The sequence below is a fragment of the Fistularia commersonii genome, chromosome 33 (assembly GCF_037954325.1).
Source record: "Fistularia commersonii isolate RoL2024-O1a breed Wild chromosome 33, RoL_Fcom_v1.0, whole genome shotgun sequence".
In the NCBI taxonomy this organism is placed as follows: domain Eukaryota; kingdom Metazoa; phylum Chordata; class Actinopteri; order Syngnathiformes; family Fistulariidae; genus Fistularia; species Fistularia commersonii.
The window spans coordinates 5,634,441-5,655,885 of NC_141316.1; the positions used below are offsets into that span (position 1 = coordinate 5,634,441).

The following is a 21,445-nucleotide window of genomic DNA, read 5'->3' on the forward strand; positions in this document are numbered from 1 at the left end:
ACACAAACACATCCATATCCAACAGCAGCGAGCTTGAATGGTCATTCAGATCCAGCCAACAGTATGAAAACAAGTCAAAGGGAGGATGATGAGGAAAAGGGGGAGGATGAAGAATGGGGTCTCGGGCCAAAGGAAACATGGTGGGCTCGTCTGTCCTCCTCCCTGTCCTGATGAGCACCCCAGGCAAATATTCTGTGAATGAGAGCATATTTTGAGGGGCTACACTTTAGTTTCACCCTGCGAAGCAGAAGAAGGAGGAGGAGGAGGAGGAGAAGGAGGAGGAGGTGGGGAGGTGACTCATCCATGATGTCATATGAGCTGAAAATCTTTAAATGAGTCTCAATGTGCAAAAGAGGACATAAATTGCGATCTGCTCTCAGTCTGGTACTTCTATTAGACTTCAGCTGCAATGTTTCTTACAATTTAAGGTCCAGCAATCCTTTTAAATGAGTTTCTGTGTGGGAAAAATGCCTCCGTTTAATAACGGCCTAAAATAGCTATTCTCTGGAGTTCGACACTTCGGAAAAAATGCTTCTTTGTCAAGAGTTTTGCGAGACGTGCGATACGGCTTTTATGTCGGCGCGATATAAACGGTTACACCCCGGCTCGACTGTCCGGAACGTGCCGCCGCAACAACCGCGTCCTCGTGTTAAACGTCACGGCAGCTCATTCGCAAATCCAAGTAAACATGAGAGACAGAGCAAGTTCATGACATTTGTAACCCCATGACAGGATCCAGCGAACCGTGCTTTCTGTGACCCTTCTGCATGTTTTCAGACCGTGGGAGGAAACCGGAGCAGCCGGAGGAAACCCGTGTGGACACGGAGAACACGGAGGCCCCACACGGAAAGGCCCCCCCGTCGGAATCGTACCGGATACCTCCTGGGAGGCAGAACCGCTAACCGCTACGCCAGACAGAGAAGGCCTGCCGACATTATTGGTGCAATAATCTACTATAATCCAATCATGGTGTCGGGAATGCACCGATTTAAAATCTGCGCGTCCTTTGGTGACGGGACAGGAGGTGTTTCTAAGACGGAAGAAGACGATTCTGGTGACATCTTTCATATGAAGGTGGAAAGAAAGCGCCAAGCGTTCCTAACTCTGTCTCTGCACTGAATAACAGCAGGAGTTAATTACTGTGCAAATGAGACAAATGGGACAGAGAATACGGAATCTAAAATCCAATTTAAAAAAAAAAAGGCTGTTAATATTTTCGGATAATATCATTACATGTGAAAATGATTGACAGCCGATCTGATCTTCATGAAGAAAACATGCATCGATAACATTGAGCGCGTTATTACATTAATCATTGACCAATATATAGCTATTATGACTATCATGATTTCACTGATTTCGTCTCACCGCCGCTGCCGCCCGCAGCCTGTGACTTCTCACACCAACTCAATCCGATCGCCTCCAGATGATGTTACGATGTCCGACATGAAGGTGTTTAGGTTTCTAACACAATTTCCGCTGCGGCGTATCATAGATATTTCAACCGCGGGCGAGTATGTAATGGTGCGTTGCGGTTCTTCTGAGAAAGTCATATTTTCTATGTTCCATTTCGGAAGTGTCGGCCTAAAGACCCTTTCATGTCAAGTTCTCGGTCGGTAAATCAGAAGAACCTCACCAACCCCGGCTTCAGAGTTCACTGAGACGCACCAAAACATCGCAGTAAAAGCTTTTACTCTACTGGTTTATCCAAAGAAAGTGTTGAATATACAATATCATTTTGCTCTAAAACACCTCATAACGGGGTATTTTTTTCCCATATCCCTGCATTCTTTCTTTCTCAAGTCCCCTTTTTTTAGCAGCTATATATATATCCAGGCTGACGTGTGTGCGGCACAGAGCCTGGACATGATCCTTTTTGATCTCTGGCAGCAAAACCACGATAATGAGGTGACTTTATGGTCATCGAGAATTTACGCTCATTGGACGGAACAGTTTTCAATTCAACAAATTATGAGCCTTGTCTTTCTAAAAAAAAAAAAAAAAAAAAAGCTGCGCTCGACGTATTCTTCCCAGACTTCCCATAAAGTCAGCGATCCTATGAAGTTTGCTGTGGGTGTGACAAATACTCACAGGGGTTTAAATTACCTTTGAAGTGGCAGCTAATGATCGGACCCAAGCTATTTTGGTTTTGCCGGCCACAGCCGGGGTAAACAGAGAGCTGATGTGTTTTCAGAGGACGGGTCCGACACGATGGAACGAGAGACGTCGAACCGCCGGCGGTTCCTTGTGGAGAAGCGAGACACTACTTTGCACCATTTAAGGACGTTGAAACATTAGGCCGACTGGAGTTCCTAAAGCTGAAGCCGCGAGCTTTCAACCGATCCGTAAAGTTAAAGGTTCGCTCTGATTTGTGTTGCGATTGTGCCGATTTTTAAATGATACAATGAATTCGTTGCCGAATGGATGTCGGACTTTCGTATCCCATCTGTCGACCACCTTGCCAGGTTTCACCTCAGGAACCCGAGCTACTTCCCAAAACCTGTCACCCGGCAGTTTTAACTCTAGAACACTAATGTTAAAATTAGTAACACCGTCACTAACGTTGGGTATATTTTACCCAATACAATACCCTGGATAAAATACAGTTTTCATCAATTTATAGATGGGCCGATGGGAGGAGGGAAACAAACATACAATTAATAACCTCAGTGAGCAGCCTGAAGCTACCCAAGCACCCATAAAACTCAGGGAATGGCAACACAAGGAAAATCACATGACAAGAATTGTGTGGGTGAAAATCACCCGACGTGCTCTAGGGTTAATAACCCCTCTACCGACTCGAATCGGATGAAACGTAACATGTGCAAGATTGGTTTTCTCCAAACTATTACAACCGATTACACCACCCCACAGTGAGTGACAGCAGTGTTTCATTACTCCCCCGGGGGAGAAGGATACTCTCGTACTCCGTCATTGTTTTACCGACGACGGTCCCGGTTCCAGCAAGGTCCTTAGCTGCGTTGTCGGACACGGACGTTTCAAAGAGTCCATTGTGATCCGTCTCAGGATCAGTAGGAGTTATTTCAATAGCCGATTGACTCCAGACTCCGGCATACCGGAGGTACACACAGGCCGGCCGTTGCGCTTTTGGAGAAGATCCGAAAAGACGTCTGGTGTCTTTTGTTTCGGTTTTGTTTTCCGGCGCTGATCTACGTGAAGCGAGCAAGTCGCGTAATCATGTTCGATCTTGACGTTGTCACTTTAGTAAGTAATAAGAACAAGCTGTCATCAATGCAACAATTATTTATCAAGTTTTTTTAGCAGTAACCTTTCAAACCTGGTCTCATCACTTGTACACTTTGCCGCTCTGCGAGGATAACCCAAAAAGAACAAAAGATGAGTCTGTTTTTTTTTTTTAATAGCTCCAGCTCTTTCCAGGTACAAAATATTTTCGCAAAAGATGAATGATACAACAGAGCGACCTCTGTTTGTTCACGTGTAATCGATGGTATCTTGATTTAAATGTATTTTGCGTAAGAATCAAATGCCATGTCTCTCACTTTGTTTCATTATAATTGTTTTTGACAGCTTTGGTTGACGTTTATCAGTGGAAAGCTCTGAGACATGGATACTTTGAGAAACATTATGTTGATTCATCATCAATTGACAAATGAATTTTACTCAGTTACACCATTTTCCCTTATCTCCAGATCCACCCTCCTATCTAAAGATGGCTGTCCGAGAGGCGGACGGTCGGCGGCCAAAGAACTGAACTCAAATCGACAGATCTTGTCAAGCCCAGATTTGTTCTGTTTAAATATAATTCAACTAAGTAAGAAACACAAATATACTGTATTTTGAATATTATCATATATATATGTATATATATATATGTGTGTGTGTGTGTGTGTGTGTGTGTCTGTGTGTGTGTTTATAAACATACATTATTAGAGAAGTGATTACTTTGACCTTATCATCATTTTATTCATAATTTCCAACTCCAAGCTGTATAAACTTGATTGCTGATTGGATGTAATGCATATGAGGGGAGGGTGTGGCCTTGGGAGATCAATACCCTCTATCAAGGTGTGCATCATTATTAGGCAGATTCTTCTCCTCGGGAAAAAAGGAGATTTAACTGACTCTGAAAAGTCAAAAATTGTGAAATATTAGGGTGTGATCACAGAACCATCAAATATTTTGTTGTAAATAGTCAACAGGGTGGCAAGAAAAGCGTCAAGAAGAAAAGGCGCAAATCAACCGCCAAAGATTTGAGAAGAATCAAGTATGAAGCTACCAGGAAGTCATTATCCTCCAGTGCTGCCATATTCAGCCACTGCAACCTACCTGGAGTGTCAAGAAGTACGAGGTGTTCAGTTCTCAGAGACGTAGCCAACGTAAGAAAGGCTGAAACCCGACCATCTCTGAACAAGTGACATATGTTGAAATGTCAAGAATGGGCCCAAGAAATAGCTGAAGACAGATTTTTCATAGGTTTTGTGGATGATGAGATGATAGTGAATCTTGACGGAGCAGATGGATGGGTAACAGACACAGAGCTCCGCTTTTAGTCAGACGCCAGCAAGGTGGGGTACTGGTATGGGCGGGTATTATTAGAGATGAGCTAGTTGGATGTTTTCGGGATGAAAATGGAGTCAAAATCAACTCTCACACCTATAGCCAATTTTTAGAAGACTCTTTCTTCAAGCTGTGGTTCAGGAAAAAGTCTGCATCGTCCAAGAAGACTTTGATTTTAATGCAAGACAACGCTCCATCAAATGCATCAGAGTATTCCACTGCGTGCCCGGCCAGTAAAGGCCTTAAATATGAAAAACAAATGACATGGCCCCCTTCCTCACCTGACTTAAACCCCATTGAGAACTTTTGGGCCCCTCTCAAGCAGGACATTTACAGTGAAGGTAAACAGTCCACCTCTCTGAACAGTGTCTGGGAGGCTGTGGTGGCGACTGCACAAAAAGTTGATTCTCACCAGATCAACTAACTGACTGACTCCTTGAATGGAAGGCTTGTGACTTTTATCGAAAAAAAAAAGGGTGGCTGTATTGGTCGCTGAGGCTTTTTTTTTTTTTTATTATTATTTCAGTTTGGTTTTTTGTACATTTTGAGTTTGTTCATCATTCTCTTCACTTTAACAGGTGAATATAAACAAATGAGCTGGGTAAATCTTTGTTTTTCATTATGTTGCATAACAATTCTGCACACTAATAGTTGCCTAATAATGGTGTACATAAAGATATTCTCTTCATTTTTACTTCCTAAGTGTTCAGTTTTGATGGTTTGTTAATGTTTTGGATGAACAAAGATTGCTGTAGTTGTACAATTACAAGATTAATCCCCGAAAATATAACTTGCCTACTAATTGTGCTGATTGTGCACACACTGTATATTTGTATATGCAGTATGTATATATATCGATGCATAAATATATATAAATATATATATACAGTTATAAGTTTATCATATATATCAGAGGTCCCCAAACCCACTGGTACCAGTCCGCAGATCATGTGTCAGTCCGAAAAGAAAATCTTTTTTGGTCCAAATTACATTTTCTTCCATCAGACCTTCCAGATCTTGTATGAAAAATGCATTTTTCCGCCTTTGCCTTACTGCCGCACTTAATATTGTAATTGCTTAATATAAAGTGTAATTGTTGTGTTCAAATTAAATACTGTAAACTGACAAAAGGTTTTATTATTTGAACCCCTGCACCTCTAACTGGCCGCGGAAACACTTTCATGCTTGGAACTGGTCCCTGGCACAGAAAAGGTTGGGGACCACTGATATATGACATAATATTATGTCATTATCATAGAAATACGAATATCACAGGGTGTCAAATACACAAATGAAAAAATATAAAAAAGCCCCATCAGTCAATGGGGTCAGCAAACGAATGCATTTGGGTCAAACTTACAGACAAAATATTCAAAGTAGAATTAAATAGTGTGGAGAGAAGATGGCGATGACAACAAACCTCATTTTTCAAAACTGCGTTCACGGAAATTATTTCAACATGTGGACGTTTTATGTCAATACAAACAATCTATCAGTGATCTTGAGGTCTACAAGACAAACCTACTTACATTAAGTCAAATAGATAACTTTTTTTTTTGGATACAAAAACATGGCTGATTAAAAGGAACACCCCAAGTTTGTTTTCAGAAACCATATGGAGGGATTTTGGCACAGAAAGAGCTCACAGAAGAGTTTGCGCGCTCCTCCTTCACCTCCTTTTCAGATGCTTGTTCCACCAAGCCTAACAAATGACCTCCTTTTAAGGAGCGGAAACATCATTATAAAAAGACAGATATCTCCACATCGAGTCACTTTACTTTCTTCTCATCTCGAAGACACCCACCAACACACACCCTTCGAATAACTACTTGTCTTAAAGCTGAAAACCCTCTGAATCCGAGGCGGACAGCGAGAGCGCGGTTGTGCGCTCGTTGGCTGCGCGCTCCGGCGCGTCACCGTCTGTCATCCAAGCTGCGGCGCTTCTCCAGCGCGCCTCCAGTCCCGCTTCTCCTCCCATCCCGCAAACATCTGCGGAGAGTTGGGGCTCTCACGGATTACCCGCACCAACCCTGGGCTAGGGATACCGTTTTTATATTCACCTGAAAAGAAAAAAAAACTTTAAATCGGAACTACCTCCTCCCTACCGCCGGCAGCTCCATCCATGGCTCGGCGGCTTCTTCACCTTCTGCATCTGTTCATCCTCCTGGAGCGCAGCCGCTCCGAGGACGCGGAGGAGCTGGCGCGTCAAGGCGCCGATGCGCTGTCGCGGCGCGTCTCCGCGCACCGAGACATGGTCTCCGTTAATATGCTGAAGATTTACGAGAGGTACAGCAAGGAGCCCCTGAGCCAGAGGGACGGGAATACCGTCCGGAGCTTCAGGGCCGTCCCGGGTGAGTCCCCCGCACCGGTTCAGGGATGGAGAGTCCGACTTTACCGTTAAAATACTATTTGGAGACAAAAATCCAAACTCGGAAAGCCGGTATTTAACAGAGCAACTGACCAAGTTTTGATTCATGGAGAGTATTAGGTTGATTCATGTGGAAATAAATCTTAAATCTAAATTAAGTAATTATATTACATTACAAATACCACAACCCGCATGAAAACATATGAATTTCCAGCACTGCTTTGCATTTAATCCACTGAGAATTTAGACGTGATATAGAGATCTTTCCTTTCATTCTTGGGTTTAAGATTTTAAATACATTCATTTAATTATGTTATGTTATTTCATGTTGTGTTGTGTTGTGTTGTGTTGTGCTATGTTATGTTATGTTATGTTATGTGACATGGGTCTAAGTTTGATTTTTTTTTTTCAAATTTCAAAACTGCAGATAAATATTTAGGACTTGAAATGTGTGCACAACAAATATCCCAAAACAATTCATCCAACCCAAAGTTATCTCATGGGACGGACGCCCTCAAACTCCTTGGAAGTGCTGGTCGCATAAGCAGCTTTCCTTCACTTTGAGCTCCACATCCTCACCTTCATGCTCGGTCACTGTTGTGATTTAGTGAACTGGGCGTTTGGGAGAGGAGAGGAGGGGTTGGGGGTTGAGGTCTCCAGCGCTGTTAGTTAGTTCCCCGGTAGCAGTAACAGCATAGGTGTTAGACAAGAGCCTATTATCGCACCCAGACACTGGCTGCGGAGCCTAAAAGCCTCAGAGGAGCTCTTTCCGCCATAAGCATTTCCATATGCCGCAGACCTACTGGACGGATCCAGTGTTTGTCTTTCAGGTTGAGGTGGAAGCACCGGAGATGAGGTGGGACGTCGGGAGTGCGGCGGTCTAGGAGGATGTTTTGGTCACGCACGAGGCAGACACTTAACTGTACAGCGTTTAATATTTTCCATGCCTTCGCTGGTGTCAGTCAGACGAGTTGGGCAATAGTCAGCGAGTGCGTTCTGGATAAAGATATTCCTATCAAGCCGGGCAGGCGAGCAGAAAAATAGTTCGAAATCCATCTTTAATTGACTGCGATGGAAAAATATGGAGCAGAAATTGAAAACATTTTTCATTCGACACGGCAATAAAAACAAAAAATCGCGAGCTCTTGATTTCCTTTCTATTAATTTTGAAATTCTATTTCAAATTGCTTTTCCACATTTCCCAGGAGTCATACACGGAAAGGAGGTGTTCCAGTTCAACCTCTCATCCATCCAAGACTCCGAGGTTATCCTCTCTGCCTCTTTTCACTTCCTTAACAAGCGCCCCCGCCACAACCAGAAACCGTGGCGTTTCCGTGCAACTCGCCATCCCTATCACGCCTCCCCGGCGCTTCTGTTCTACGGACTTTCCCCACAGTCGTCTTTCACTGCGCCTCTGGGAAACGTAACCCTGACCCCGCTCAAAAAGGGCTCTTGGCAATCCAGGGACGTCACGTCGGTCGTGAAAAAAGCCAGAGATGTCAGAGAACTTGTCATCGCCGTGGAGTCTGATTTGGTGTTCGGGGCGGCTCGGGTACAACAGAGGACTCCTCAAGGCCAAGAATACGTCTCCTCCGCCGGTCTGCCGTTTATTCTTCTCTACGCCGACGACAGAGCTATCGATGAGCCGAACAGCGTTGCCATGTCCCTCCAGCGGTACGGGCCCTTCCCCGGAGGGGAGGACGCGTACGCCTCGGCTTCGGCCTCGAGGATCCGGAGGGAGCTCCATCTCCAGATCCAAACCAACGACATCCCGGAGGTTCAGTACAACAACTTCAAGAACCATGAACTGTGGCAAAGCACGTATTTCCCTGCCAAATCCAAAACCGCAGTCAAACCGGGGAGGAAGCAGGGTCAGGAGAGCGGCGAAGGCCTCGGTAAACCCCAAGTGCTGAGCTTTGACGAGAGGACGATGAAGAAGGCGAGGCGGAGACAGTGGAGCGAGCCCAGGATTTGCTCTCGCCGCTACCTCAGAGTGGACTTTGCTGACATTGGCTGGAGTGAATGGGTATTGGCCCCAAAGTCATTCGACGCGTACTACTGCGCCGGGACCTGTGGATTCCCCATCCCAAAGGTGAGTTGGGGACACGGCTCGGTTCATAGCGGACTACTTTTTATTAAGTAAAAGAAAACGGACTCGACTTGAATGAAACCGAAACTTTTTAAACTTCTGTGCAACTCGCTTTGTTTCCGAAGTGAGTTTGAACGGAAGCGTACTGGTGTCAGCGGCTGACAGAAGAAGTGAGATCTATTTATTCACGTCAACCTACTGATTAAATATTCAAAATCTAAAAACGATTTCCTTGTACTTTTGAGTCATTTCAAAATTATTTTTGTTAATCATTGACATATCATGTACATGAGGTGTAGGATAAATGATACAGTATTCCTCATGTAATACTCGCTTCTTCCTCTAGATGTCACTGTCGCACTGTTTGTTTGCCGGGACCTTCATATTTTGCGGCCGATGCTGTGATGTCATGCAAAAACACACTTTTCCAAAAAAATATTCCGCTCACGGTGAAATGCTAGAAACTTGGGATTGAGCTTAAAGACAAAAAACTTGCAGTCTTATCTTTCTTTCTTAACATTTTTATAAATCCCTGACAGTGATTCGAATGATACCTAACCCGCCTTCGCGTCCGTTAACTTCCCCAGGTGGTGCGTCCGTCCAACCACGCCACCATTCAGAGCATCGTCCGAGCCGTGGGAATCGTCCCCGGGGTTCCCGAGCCCTGCTGCGTGCCCGAAAAGATGAGTCCCCTCAGCGTACTTTTCCTTGACCTAAACAGGAACATGGTGCTGAAAGTTTACCCCGGCATGTCCGTGGACACGTGCGCCTGCCGGTAGGGCCCGAGCCAAAGGAGCTGCCAGACACGTAATCCACGCAAATCGAAGGCGGCAAGGGAGGCGGTAAATGCAGTTTTTGGCTTTTAGCGGAGAGGCATTTCGAGGAGCCACCGCTGTGAGACTGACGTCTGCGAGGGCTTCGAAACTAACCGATGGCGCTGTAATTCTTGAGTCTGGTATCAAGAAATCCTTACTGACTTGTACACTGGTCTGCCTTGACGGGAGGTTTTTCCCGCTTCACTTTCACAAACATGGTTTCTTCACCTTTCATTTGAGATTGTCCCTTTTGAGAGAAAGTAATTTATTGAACATCCTTCATTGTGTGTTTTTTTTTTTTGTTTTTTTTTTTTTTTTAGCTGATTGGCCGGATGCCGAAGGATTTTTAGCGTGTAGCCCCCTGCATGTGGATCTTTTTCTCCTCAGTAGCATCTCTGCGGGACAATTTTTGCTCTTGTTTTTTTTTTTTTTTCCACCCTTTTTCAGCCATCGATCAACTCTGGGCTTCACAACCGCCAAAGCCGGTGTTGGAAATTCCTCAGGGAACAGCACACCTAAGACCCCGTACTTATAGGAATATTTTTTAACGTCATTTTTTGGTGCCAACAGTTTCTGAACCCCTCTGACATCACTGTATGATGTCAATCGCTGACCTCCGTCTCTCGGGACTCAACCGAAGTTTTTGGAAAACTGATGGAAAGCACATATCTTTGAAGCCCCGGGACGGTACGGGCTCGGCGGATGAACGGCAGCAGATGTACATCCTTCCAAATTAACTGACAGTTTTGGTGTAAATAGTGCAATTACAGAGAAAACCGTCACGTGTGATTTATTAACTGATCACTGTACACCTCCAATATTAGTAGCAAAAAAATGTTATCCATGCATGTGTGGTAATATCATCTGTTAACTAAATTTCCATAGTAACTTGTTTTTTATATTGTATATAATGAGCATGTTTTTGACAAATATTGAGATTTACAAAGTAGAGGAGCATGATGCGGCAGGTTTTCTCCTCGTGCAGCAGCGTCGGTGAAAGCTGCGCATTGCTGCCCCCTGCTGCGATTTTTTTGGGAAGGTGAAAAGGAAAAAGTTGATCTGTGGGTATTCAACATTTCCCCCAATTACATAAATAAATGAATAATATTACTTTCAAATGATGTGTACAGTTTGTAATATGTACAGTAATTATAGAAAATTCCTGTCATAGCTGCAAAGGGATACATGTATCCACCCATGTAATTGTATTATTATTACAAAAGTGCATTTAAATAGTTGCACATTGTGTGATTTAACAAATCCTAGAAATACTGTACGCTTTTTTTGGAAATAAACTGATTTGTACATACGGTCTTAACTGTTTGCTTACTTTATGACAGATGTTTGCAGATGACATCGCGATCTGCGGTGAGAGCACGGAGCGGGATGAAGGCTAGATGCATCAAGACAAAAATACATGTGTGTGTGAATGACAGGGACCCCAAGTGGATCGAAGAGGTTCAAGGAGTAAAAGTGACAAAGCTGCAGGACTTTAATGCAACTGGAATGATATTAAATGAACTTAGTAGTAGTTTGGAGTTTCGTATCTCTCGGACCTCCCGTGTGGTTGTCGGCTGCCCGCACTCTTTACTGCAGTTATAGTTTTATCACACATAGACCCCAGGAAAAGGAACCCTCAAAAGTCTTAAAGGGCCACAGTGAAGCCGATTTTATGAATCACACAAACCAAATGCTGAATGACAGCACGGGTGAAAGGCAGGAACTCAAAGATAGGTCAGACTCAGGCCAATGTCCCCAGAAACACATGCTTGTGATACGAGGGTAAACCCCGCTATCTCATCATACAAGTATGAGGATGTGATGAAGGCCCACCATCGTAGTCTGAAAATACCTAATCTATCCACTCGTGGTTCACATTTTTTTCAAAGTGTTACGGAATTGAATCAGAATACTCAATTGAGAAATGGTAAATTAAAGAGAGGAAAGAAATCCAGGGAAAAATGTGTAATAATCGGATCATGTTAATTTAAACCGACAAAGTATGATCTCGTTTAGAAACAATACTGATTTAGAAAAGCAACACCGCGGCACAATCCAAACCTCGGTGGATAGACCTGTTTTAAACGACGCTGTGTGGATGCTGGTTAATCTCAGAGCCTCTGCGGGGGCCGCAAACATGCTGCCTCTACGTCGTAAACATTTACTTTGTGCTGTTATTTAACCGAACTCGCAGACAAAACAAAATCCAAATACCATGTTCTCTGTTGCCTTGCTTGCTTTGGCTATTTTTTTTTTTTTTTTTTTTGAAGAAATATGTCTGAGCTGCATATCCAATTGCAACTAATGGACTAGATTTTATTTAATTTTTTTGTATTTTTTTTTTTTTTTTTGTGCTAATCCTTTGTCTCAGCCTATGTGTACATGCAGCTGCATTAAAAAGCAATAAACCTTATGACTCTATACTATATAGTTAAAAGCACTCCTCTGTTGATGTAACATATTTTGGTATCTGTAGTTTGCGTATTATTTGTGCCTCTAATTTTTCTGGATATCAGTGACTTCCGTTTAAAAAAAAAAAAAAAAGAGAGAGAGAGGGTGGAGAATGCAATTTGCTGTTTGTGTGTCTTATAATAGATTACAGTTGTGCTTCCACTCTTACCCTCAAGCTGGGAAAAGGGATTTTATGGAAATGTCTGTTTTTCAGTAACCCCGCAGTTTCCAGTGCCTCCCTCATTATCGCCATCAAGTGTTTACAGTGTCTTCATTAGCAGCCGGCCCTCTCACGATAACAACGCTTAAAAGACGGCATCAATGGCAGTGATAAGCATGGCCAAGCTACTATTTTGGTTGACACAAGTCCCCCTGTTTACTCTCTGAGTATGGGAGTGGACATCTCCACTGCGGTCCCTTCTTCGGGGCTCTCCACTTTCAAAACTTGCCGTCGCAAAGTCTGTTTTCAAGCTAGGAAGGAGGAAAAGTTTGTTTCGAGCCAGCGGTCCACAAATAATTCCACCGCAAAATGCAGAGCTCCAGAACGTTCCTGTTCCAGGTGTGTTTGAGTCTCCTCGCTTCGACCGGCTCCTGCACCTGTAAGCCTCTCAATAATGGCGTCCAAAGAGAGGACCTCGAGGGCTTTTACTCCCGGCTGCCAGAGGAGGATCTTCTGGAGGAAGAGGACGCGGATTCAAGAATCGAGAACCTCCTCGGAACCGTGAAGGAGGGCTTTCTCAGAACACTCAATCTGTCAGACGTTCCTCAGGAGCACAACAAGATATACCCTCCTCAGTTCATGATCGAGCTCTACAACAAGTTCGCGTCCGACAGCTCGGCGATCCCTCAGTCTGATGTCATACGAAGCTTCACTGTCCAAGGTACAACTTTCAAATCGTCATCCTCCGCGTGTAGACACTCCCCTAAGAAATAACCGAATAACTAAATTTAAATGCACTCTGTTTTATCCGGGCTCTTCGACACGTTTACAGAAAATCCTAAGGGGCATCACTTTTAAAGACAAGTTCATTTAATACGATCATTTAGAAGCCGCTTCAATCACGACAAAACGTCAGCAACTCCACAAAAAGAAGAGGACGTTATTTCTAAAACTGTGAGGATTAACAAAAATTAAAATCAACGCACTTAAAGACAGATTTTTAACACAGCTGCCAGATAAAAGTTGTTGTCTCCGGGAGACCATTTCTGACAAACAGACTCAATTTGCAGAACAAAAATCTCAACTTGGAGCTCGAATTGATGATTTTGGCCATTTGTGAGATGTTATTACAAGCACTAGATGTGTTGTGATTTGACTTGATCCCAAAAGACTTGTTTCCCAGATGAGATAGGCAAATTCTTAATAACGATGGTGATAATCTGACTTTCCTTCAAACACGATAACAAAAGTTCATCACCGGGTTTTTTTTTTTTTGTTTTTTTTTTTAGCACCGGTATAGTGAAAATCTCTGACTTTTCTCTTTGGATCAACCAAAGGGATGTGATCGTGAAAGCCTATGTGAGAAAAATTCAACTGAAAGAGCCGCCAGCCCGTGAGCAGGTCGCAGCTCAGAGCCGCCGGCGTTGCTATATTTAGTGCTCGCATATAAGGAAAACGTCTGACCTCCTCGTATCTCCCTAACAGATATAACCCACTCTGTTCCAAACGGCACCACGTCAAAACACAGGCTGCTGTTCAACATCAGCATCCCCGACCACGAGAAGGTCACCGGCGCTGAATTACAACTCTTCTTCTTCCTCCTGGACCCAAAGTCAAGGGTCGCTCCCCGGAGTTTCAAGACCGGCGTGAAAGTCTACGAGGCGGGTTTCAGATCCTCGATCACGCCGCTGGTGGATAAAGAGGTGACGGGTTCGCAGAGCACGTGGGTGACACTGGATGTAACCAGAGCCGTTCAGCGCTGGATCCGGACAGGCCTCGGGGAGACCGGATTAGATGTCGTGGTGGATACGAAGGAATGCGGGGATCCCGGTAGCGCGGAGGAGGCGACGGGATGTTTAAATATGACCGTGTCGGTCGGAGATAACACCTCGGCGGCGTTGATAGTCTTCTCCGATGACCTCGGCGGCAGAAGGAGGGAAGCCAGGAAGGAGGTGAGGGAGATGATCCTCCACGAGGAAGAGAGCGTCTTGCGCTCGGACGCCGACGGGAACGAAGAAGACGAGCTTCCGAACGAGATCCCGCAGGACGAACGTCCGCGGCGGAAGAAAAGAAAGGCGGCGAGGGAGTACTGCCGTCGGGCCTCCCTCAAGGTAAACTTTAAGGACATCGGCTGGGACAGCTGGATCGTGGCGCCTCGGGAATACGACGCGTTCGAGTGTCGGGGTTTGTGTTACCACCCGCTGACGGACGAAGTGACCCCGTCTAAACACGCCCTCATCCAGACGCTGATGAACATCAGGAACCCCAAGAAGACCAACATGGCGTGCTGCGTCCCCATCAAACTGGACCCCATCACCGTCATGTACCGGGAGAACGGACGCCTCACTATCAGATACCTGTATGAGGAGATGAAGGTGGCAGAGTGCGGTTGCAGGTAGTCGGAGTGAATCGCACGATTTGGATTATTTTGATGGTTCTAAAATCGCTTTAATTTGATACTGATCAATTACTGATTAATTTGAACTGATGAGAGGCCGGATAAAAATTTTCCAGGCCTCCTATTGGTCGCTTACTTGCCTCAAGCAGCCTATGAAAACATAACATTATGGAAAATGGGATTCAGGCCTTTCATTACTTTAGTAAAATAGAGAGTTTTTATATATGTGCATTTCCTGCTAATTCTTCCCCATTCATTTTTTTTTTCTTTTGATTAAACTCCATTCCATAAATGCACATCATGGCAAGGACAGGAGTTTAAGTCTTGTTTGTGTCTGGCCTAAAACACACAACTGTGCCCAATCCCTCACTACGACAATGTGTATTTTATTTGATCTTATTTTAATGTTATTTTCTCCCAGGATGTACCGATATCTTGTTTGAAACAAATGTAAATCTGTACATTGCTGTCGTATTTGTAATATTAATGTATATTTACATGTGGAAACTGTACATCTTGCTATAGTGCTCAGTTGATCCTTAGTCAGAAACAAATATTAACAATGTTTTGGCTAGATCGGTTTGAATCTTATAAATCTCTGGTGCGGCCAGTCACACTGGGGTAATAACCCAAAGAAATATAGTCCCTTGACTTTGGTTGACAGTTAATGTATGAGTATGTTTTATTTCTTCCGATCAAAAGATGAATAAAAACATTGGAAAAATGCTGTGAAAAATGAAAAATTTCTCACTTGGAGAGCAGTTTTTAGTGGCAATAAACTTAACACTTAACTAATTCTTCCCTTAAAAGGTTTTCCAACACAGTGATGATATTCTACCTTTTGTTTTTTTTTTAGCAAGTTTGCAAGTTGCAAGTTAAATATTTAGAAATGATGTCTCATCTAAAATCTTCCATACCGTGCTAATAAATATTGGTAATGTCATTTTCGACAAATAAATACATTTCACCTTATTAATGTGATATAGTTTGGAGAAAATCTTAAACAATCTGTGATTATAAAACAAAAACACCAATAATAATATCAGTGATAAGAATCTATGATGGTGATCCAGGATCCATGCAAAGTGAAACATTTATCATTGCTTCCATATTTTGTTGTTTGGGTAGATTGTTATCAAATTCACCCAGAGGCCGAAACCTCATGTGTCCAACGGCAATGATGATGTTTAACAAAAATGATTTCAATCAGACAGAGTCGCGTCCACCGGTTGCGCGGTGCACTTTTAACGCTGTCAATCATCGATAACACACGTCATCACAGCTGGAACCCTTGTGACAGCTGTCTACATGTTTGGCCACTCGAGGGCAGCACAATAGCTGCAACGTCTCTTTAAGTTACATCATGATGCTAAAATTGTAATGAAGAGATGAGAATTCACATAAAGAAGATAAGCAATGGACACAGGAAATTCAATTCATGAATTATTAAAGCAGTTTTACACAGTATTGTGAGGTAAACAAATCATGTCTTGCAGAGAAACCGCAGTTAGAAAGGAGCCTGTATTTATTTGGCATTATTCCTGCAGATATGTAGATTGTATTGACAGCAATACTTCAGTTTTCCTGTCAGAGAATATTCAGCCACTTGTAATTAACAATTAATAAAATGTTCTGAGAGCCTCAGTACGCAGGTCATTAAAGTTAACTTCCATAGTTGATTCTGTATCAACCGCAAACTGCATTTGCAGGGTTAAAGAAAATACGTTGTCTCTTATCGATTGGCATCCTAAGGAATAAAAATCAGATTGCATTATGCAAGACTTGAGGCGATACTAAACATTAAGACGTAAAGATTAGCCGGGCAACGTCTACTGCTTTGAATGTAGTTCCTTCTGGCTGCATTATCCTTCAGGTCCAGTTGAGCTTATTACTGATGTTGGATTCTGTTCAAGGTAAGGATCAAATGCAAGTATATAACTTGTATAAAATGAAAAAGGAATACATCACTTAAAGAGTCACTGTCTGTGAGTCCATTCTATCTAAGAATTGATATCGGAGTTGATAACGGAAAGTTGAATAACATCCAAACCACGTTGCGCTCTTATTTACAGCGTCGGGTTGTGTGTTTGTCCGAGTGTGATCGGGTTTGTTATTTCAAGACTGCTTTGCCATGTGTGCACAAAATGTGTAATCATCAGCGAAACGCCCCAGACATGACCCTTAAAGCTACCAACGGCACCAAAATACACCAACGTAAGCTTTCAGGGGAGGGTGGGGGTTTTGCTCTGCGGCTTTTTAAAGTATCTGCCCGAGCTGAACGCGTTCCTTATTTAGCTCTTTCTCACAGCAGGCATCGTAATTTGTCATCTAGATCTGAGGCGGATGATCGTTAATCGAAAAAGGGTGAAGTAGGAAAATGGCGCGGATTATATTTTGTGGCAACATGAAATTATAAATCAAATAGAAATGAGGATGTGACCGTGGGAGAATAGGTGAGAAACTGCAGCTCTAACTTACCGATTTTTATTCTCTCCATTGTTCACTGGCTGGAGCGCCATTTATAATGCGATTAAAGGTTTATTGGGGACAAAATCCTCTTATGCTGATGCTGTTGTCCAAAAAATCAAGACAGTGACGGCGTTCCCTCCTACCAGCGTTTCTTTTCACAGAAAAATGAGTCAAAACAGCTCGGAAATCCAGAGGACAATAGGTCTTCCCACCAGTGACGGTGGCAACCGTGAAGATGGCTCAGTGCACATCGCCACAGCTAATAATATTTATCACGTGCGCAATCTCCGCCGGTGCATCGTTCCAGCCGGGTCTGGTTTTGGAGATGGCCGATGTTCTGCTGGAAAACTACTGCTACCCCGAGAAGCTGGTCGGAATGCAGGAAGCTATTCAACAAGCCGTCAAAAGCGGAGAAATCTTGCAGATTTCAGACAGAAAGGCTCTGGCAGCCGTGCTAACAGCTGGAGTACAAGGTGCGCTGAATGATCCCAGGCTGACCGTATCATACGAGCCCGATTTTTACCCGGCGATACCACCGACGCTGTCGTCGCTGCCAATTGAGCAACTGATCGGGCTAGTAAGTAACTTTTTCAGAGTGGATGTCTTTGAAAATAACGTCGGCTACCTGCGGATCGATCGCATCGTCGGGGAGGAGACGGCGGCGAAGCTCGGTCCTCTGCTAAAAGATAAAGTCTGGGACAAGGTTGCTCACACAGCTTCGCTAATCCTCGACTTGCGCCACAGCACGGGTGGAGAAATGTCCGGAGCTCGCTTTATCATCTCCTATTTCTCTGACCCCGAGCGCATCGTTCATTTTGGCACCGTGTACGACAGACCCTCGAATACAACCAGCGAGCTGTGGACCATCCCATCGATGACAGAAAGATACGGAAAGACGAAAGACTTGATCATCTTGACCAGTAAGCGTACCGTGGGAGCGGCCGAGACGGTGGCCTACACGTTGAAAAACCTCAAGAGGGCCATCGTAGTCGGAGAAAGGTCTGCCGGCGGCTCGGTCAAAGTCAGGAAAATCAAGATAGCCCGGTCGCATTTCTACGTCACAGTCCCTGTAGCGAGATGTGTCAGTCCAATCACAGGCCAAAGCTGGGAAGTAATCGGCGTTTCTCCGACTCTGAACGTCGTCGCCAAGGAAGCTGTCGCGAAAGCAAAGGCACTGCTGGTTTTGAGGGGTTCTTTCCCAAATATTGTCCGGCGTATCTCCGACGTAATCGAGATGTTCTACGCGTTCCCCGATCGGGTACCGGCACTTCTTCAGCATCTGCGCTCGAAAGACATATTCTCCGTGGTGTCTGAGAACGACCTGGCGGTTATTCTCAACCAGGAACTCCAGACTGTTTCCGAAGATCCGCGGCTGACCGTCAAATACGTCGACAGGGACGCTGAGGTCGCAGAGGAGGACCCCTCGCTTCACGCTGACACCGATGATCAAGATTTTTTGGAAGAGCTGGTTGATGTGACGTTCACAGTGGATATTCTCCCGGGGAACACTGGCTATCTTCGTTTTGACACATTTTTAAAATGGTCAGCAGAGGATAAACTCGAGGAGCTGGTGGTTAAAAAGGTGTGGGAGCCCCTCAAAAACACCGACAATTTGATTATCGATTTGCGTTATAACACCGGTGGCTCTTTGACGTCCCTGGCGCCCATACTGTCTTATCTCCGAGACTCGTCTCAACGGTATGTCTTTTTCACAGTATACGACCGGGCTTCAAACACGTCGCGCGAACACGGCTCCCTGTCGGAATTGAAGGGCCCGAGCTACGGCTTCGAACGCGAGGTTTACGTCTTGACCAGCTACTACACGGCGAGCGTCGCCGAGGAGTTTGCTTACCTGATGCAGTCCCTGCATCGCGGCACAGTCGTCGGGGAAATCACATCTGGTAACCTGATGCACTGTTTGACGTTGCAGATAGAGGGGACGGATATCGCCATCACCGTCCCCTTCATCAACTTCATAGACAACAACGGAGACTTCTGGATGGGGGGCGGTGTGGTCCCAGACGCTATTGTGCTGGCCGACGAAGCTGTGGAGCGTGTGCGTGAGATCATAGAATTTCGCCGGGGGCTTCGGAGCCTCATAGAGGAAACCGGGAAATTGTTGGAAAAACACTACGCCGTCCACAATGTTGCACTAAAGGTTAGCAAGGTGCTCTTGAGCAAACAGGCCGACGGTCTGTACCGGTCAGTTGTAGACTTTGAATCCTTAGGCCCTCAGTTAACAGAGGACTTGCGAGAGATTTCGGCCGATCATCGGCTTCACATCTTCCACTGCGATGTGGAGCCGGAGTCGCTCCACGACGTCCCCAAGGTGCCGACGGTAGAGCAAGCGGGATATATGATCGACTCTCTGTTAAAAATCGATCTGCTCCCGGGCAACGTCGGCTACGTCAGATGTGACGTGATGGCCGATGTAGAGGCGCTGAAGGCTGTGGGGCCTCAGCTGGTGCACAGGGCGTGGAGCAGAGCGGTGAAAACCGACGCCCTCGTAATCGATATGAGGTACAACACCGGCGGTTATTCGACGGCCATTCCCCTCCTGTGCTCATATTTCTTCGATCCTGAGCCTTTGCAGCATCTTTACACCGTTTTCGACCGCACCACGTCGTACATGACGCAGGTGATGACGTGGCCTCAGGTCAGAGGTCAGAGGTATCCGGCCTCGAAGGATGTCTACATCCTCACGAGTCACATGACGGGGTCTGCAGCAGAAGCATTCACCCACGCCATGAAGGACCTGAAACGGGCAACGGTCATCGGCGAGCCGACGATCGGAGGCTCCCTGTCTAGCGGAACCTATCAGATCGGGGAGAGCGTCCTGTACGCCTCCATCCCCAATCAGGCGGTTTTCAGTGCCGTCACCGGGAAGATGTGGAGCCTCTCCGGGGTGGAGCCTCACGTCTTCTCCCAGGCGAACAACGCTCTTGCCGTAGCGCAGAGGGTCATCGGATCGAGAAGGTTAAAGAGACGGAAAAGGGATCGGAAAGGTTCGCTTTGCCGAAATTAAAGAGGGTCCCGTTTTTAAAAGCTGCGTGTGTTACAAGCATTGGAGATGCTCTCAAAAGCGAACAGTGGTTTGTTGGAAAAGAGATAGAAAAACCTGCATATTGTAGTCAACTCAACTCGAAACATGAACTCCAAAAGCTTCAGCAGTAGATGAATTTCCTAACAGTAATAGTTCTTAATTCTAAAGTACAACTTTCCATATGTTAGCATCCCAGATGGTTGTCATGTGTTTCTGTTTGCTTTTGTTAGCGGTTTTGTTGTTGTTATCGTTGCTGTCATTTGGGAGGGTGCATTGGATGATTAGATCTCATTATGTTCAATTATTCCTCAAAAATGCCTCTTCTATGAGTTTCAAATCTCCACCACGTATCATAAAATGCCTACGTTTTTTTCCTAATATAAATTATCATGGGGTTACTACAGTGTAACCTCATGACAACATACTTGAATGTCAATTTGATTTTTACATCTCATCAACGGACCAGCCAGAACTTGCCATGAATCAGCACGAAGGATTTTGTGTGGACCAAGTCAAATTCCAATAGCCTTGTATCAGTGCTAATATTTACCTTCCATTTATTTGATCGTCTAACGCAGCGGTTTCATTATGCTGTTTAGTTTAAACAGTTAAATTTGCTTTATTTGTGTGACGTGATAATTGCATAGTTCGCAATATCTGTCATTTTTTTGTCTATGCATGTCACAACATCAGATGCATAATTTATTTGCGCTTGTATTTGTTGCTTAATCTCTTGACCGCCCAAATAATAACAATTTCTGCCACACGTTGTTTCTTTGCATTATTCTGCATTTCATCAGACAGTTTTATGACTCTCCTTCCAATTTGCACATATGAGCAGCAGAGGGGGCAAGTCCCTAACAAAACTCTCCGGTTGAATTATTTCCACTCCGCCGTAGGGAAGAGAAAGTCACTGCCAACCGAGCCGAACCACTCTCCATTAAAAGTGCAATATTTAAGAAACCGGATTGTCTTGAGATCCTTCTCGGAAATGAACCTACCGCTGCCCCACCATAACCAGACGGATATTTCCATTACCCTTAATCTCCTCCCCTATTTGACACAGCTTAGTTTAGGTAGTTGTCAAAAATACCTTGTGAAAAGTTAAGGAGA

General features: G+C 44.6%; 3 protein-coding genes across 3 annotated transcripts; all 3 read left to right on the forward strand.

Moving 5' to 3' along the window:
• Positions 1–6,352: 6,352 nt before the first annotated feature.
• Positions 6,353–11,118, forward strand: gdf10b (growth differentiation factor 10b). Its single transcript, XM_086140825.1, has 3 exons — positions 6,353–6,890; positions 8,113–8,999; positions 9,584–11,118. The coding sequence occupies exons 1-3, from the start codon at positions 6,662–6,664 to the stop codon at positions 9,773–9,775; spliced, it is 1,308 nt and encodes a 435-aa protein (XP_085996951.1). The 5' UTR covers positions 6,353–6,661; the 3' UTR covers positions 9,776–11,118.
• A 1,549-nt stretch (positions 11,119–12,667) lies between these two features.
• Positions 12,668–15,488, forward strand: gdf2 (growth differentiation factor 2). The gene is made up of 2 exons (XM_086140826.1): positions 12,668–13,143; positions 13,908–15,488. The coding sequence occupies exons 1-2, from the start codon at positions 12,792–12,794 to the stop codon at positions 14,819–14,821; spliced, it is 1,266 nt and encodes a 421-aa protein (XP_085996952.1). The 5' UTR covers positions 12,668–12,791; the 3' UTR covers positions 14,822–15,488.
• A 1,700-nt stretch (positions 15,489–17,188) lies between these two features.
• On the forward strand, positions 17,189–21,222 carry irbpl (interphotoreceptor retinoid-binding protein like). Its single transcript, XM_086141017.1, has one exon. It carries the CDS (start codon positions 17,525–17,527, stop codon positions 20,312–20,314), a length of 2,790 nt encoding a protein of 929 aa, XP_085997143.1. The 5' UTR covers positions 17,189–17,524; the 3' UTR covers positions 20,315–21,222.
• The last annotated feature ends 223 nt before the right edge of the window (positions 21,223–21,445 follow it).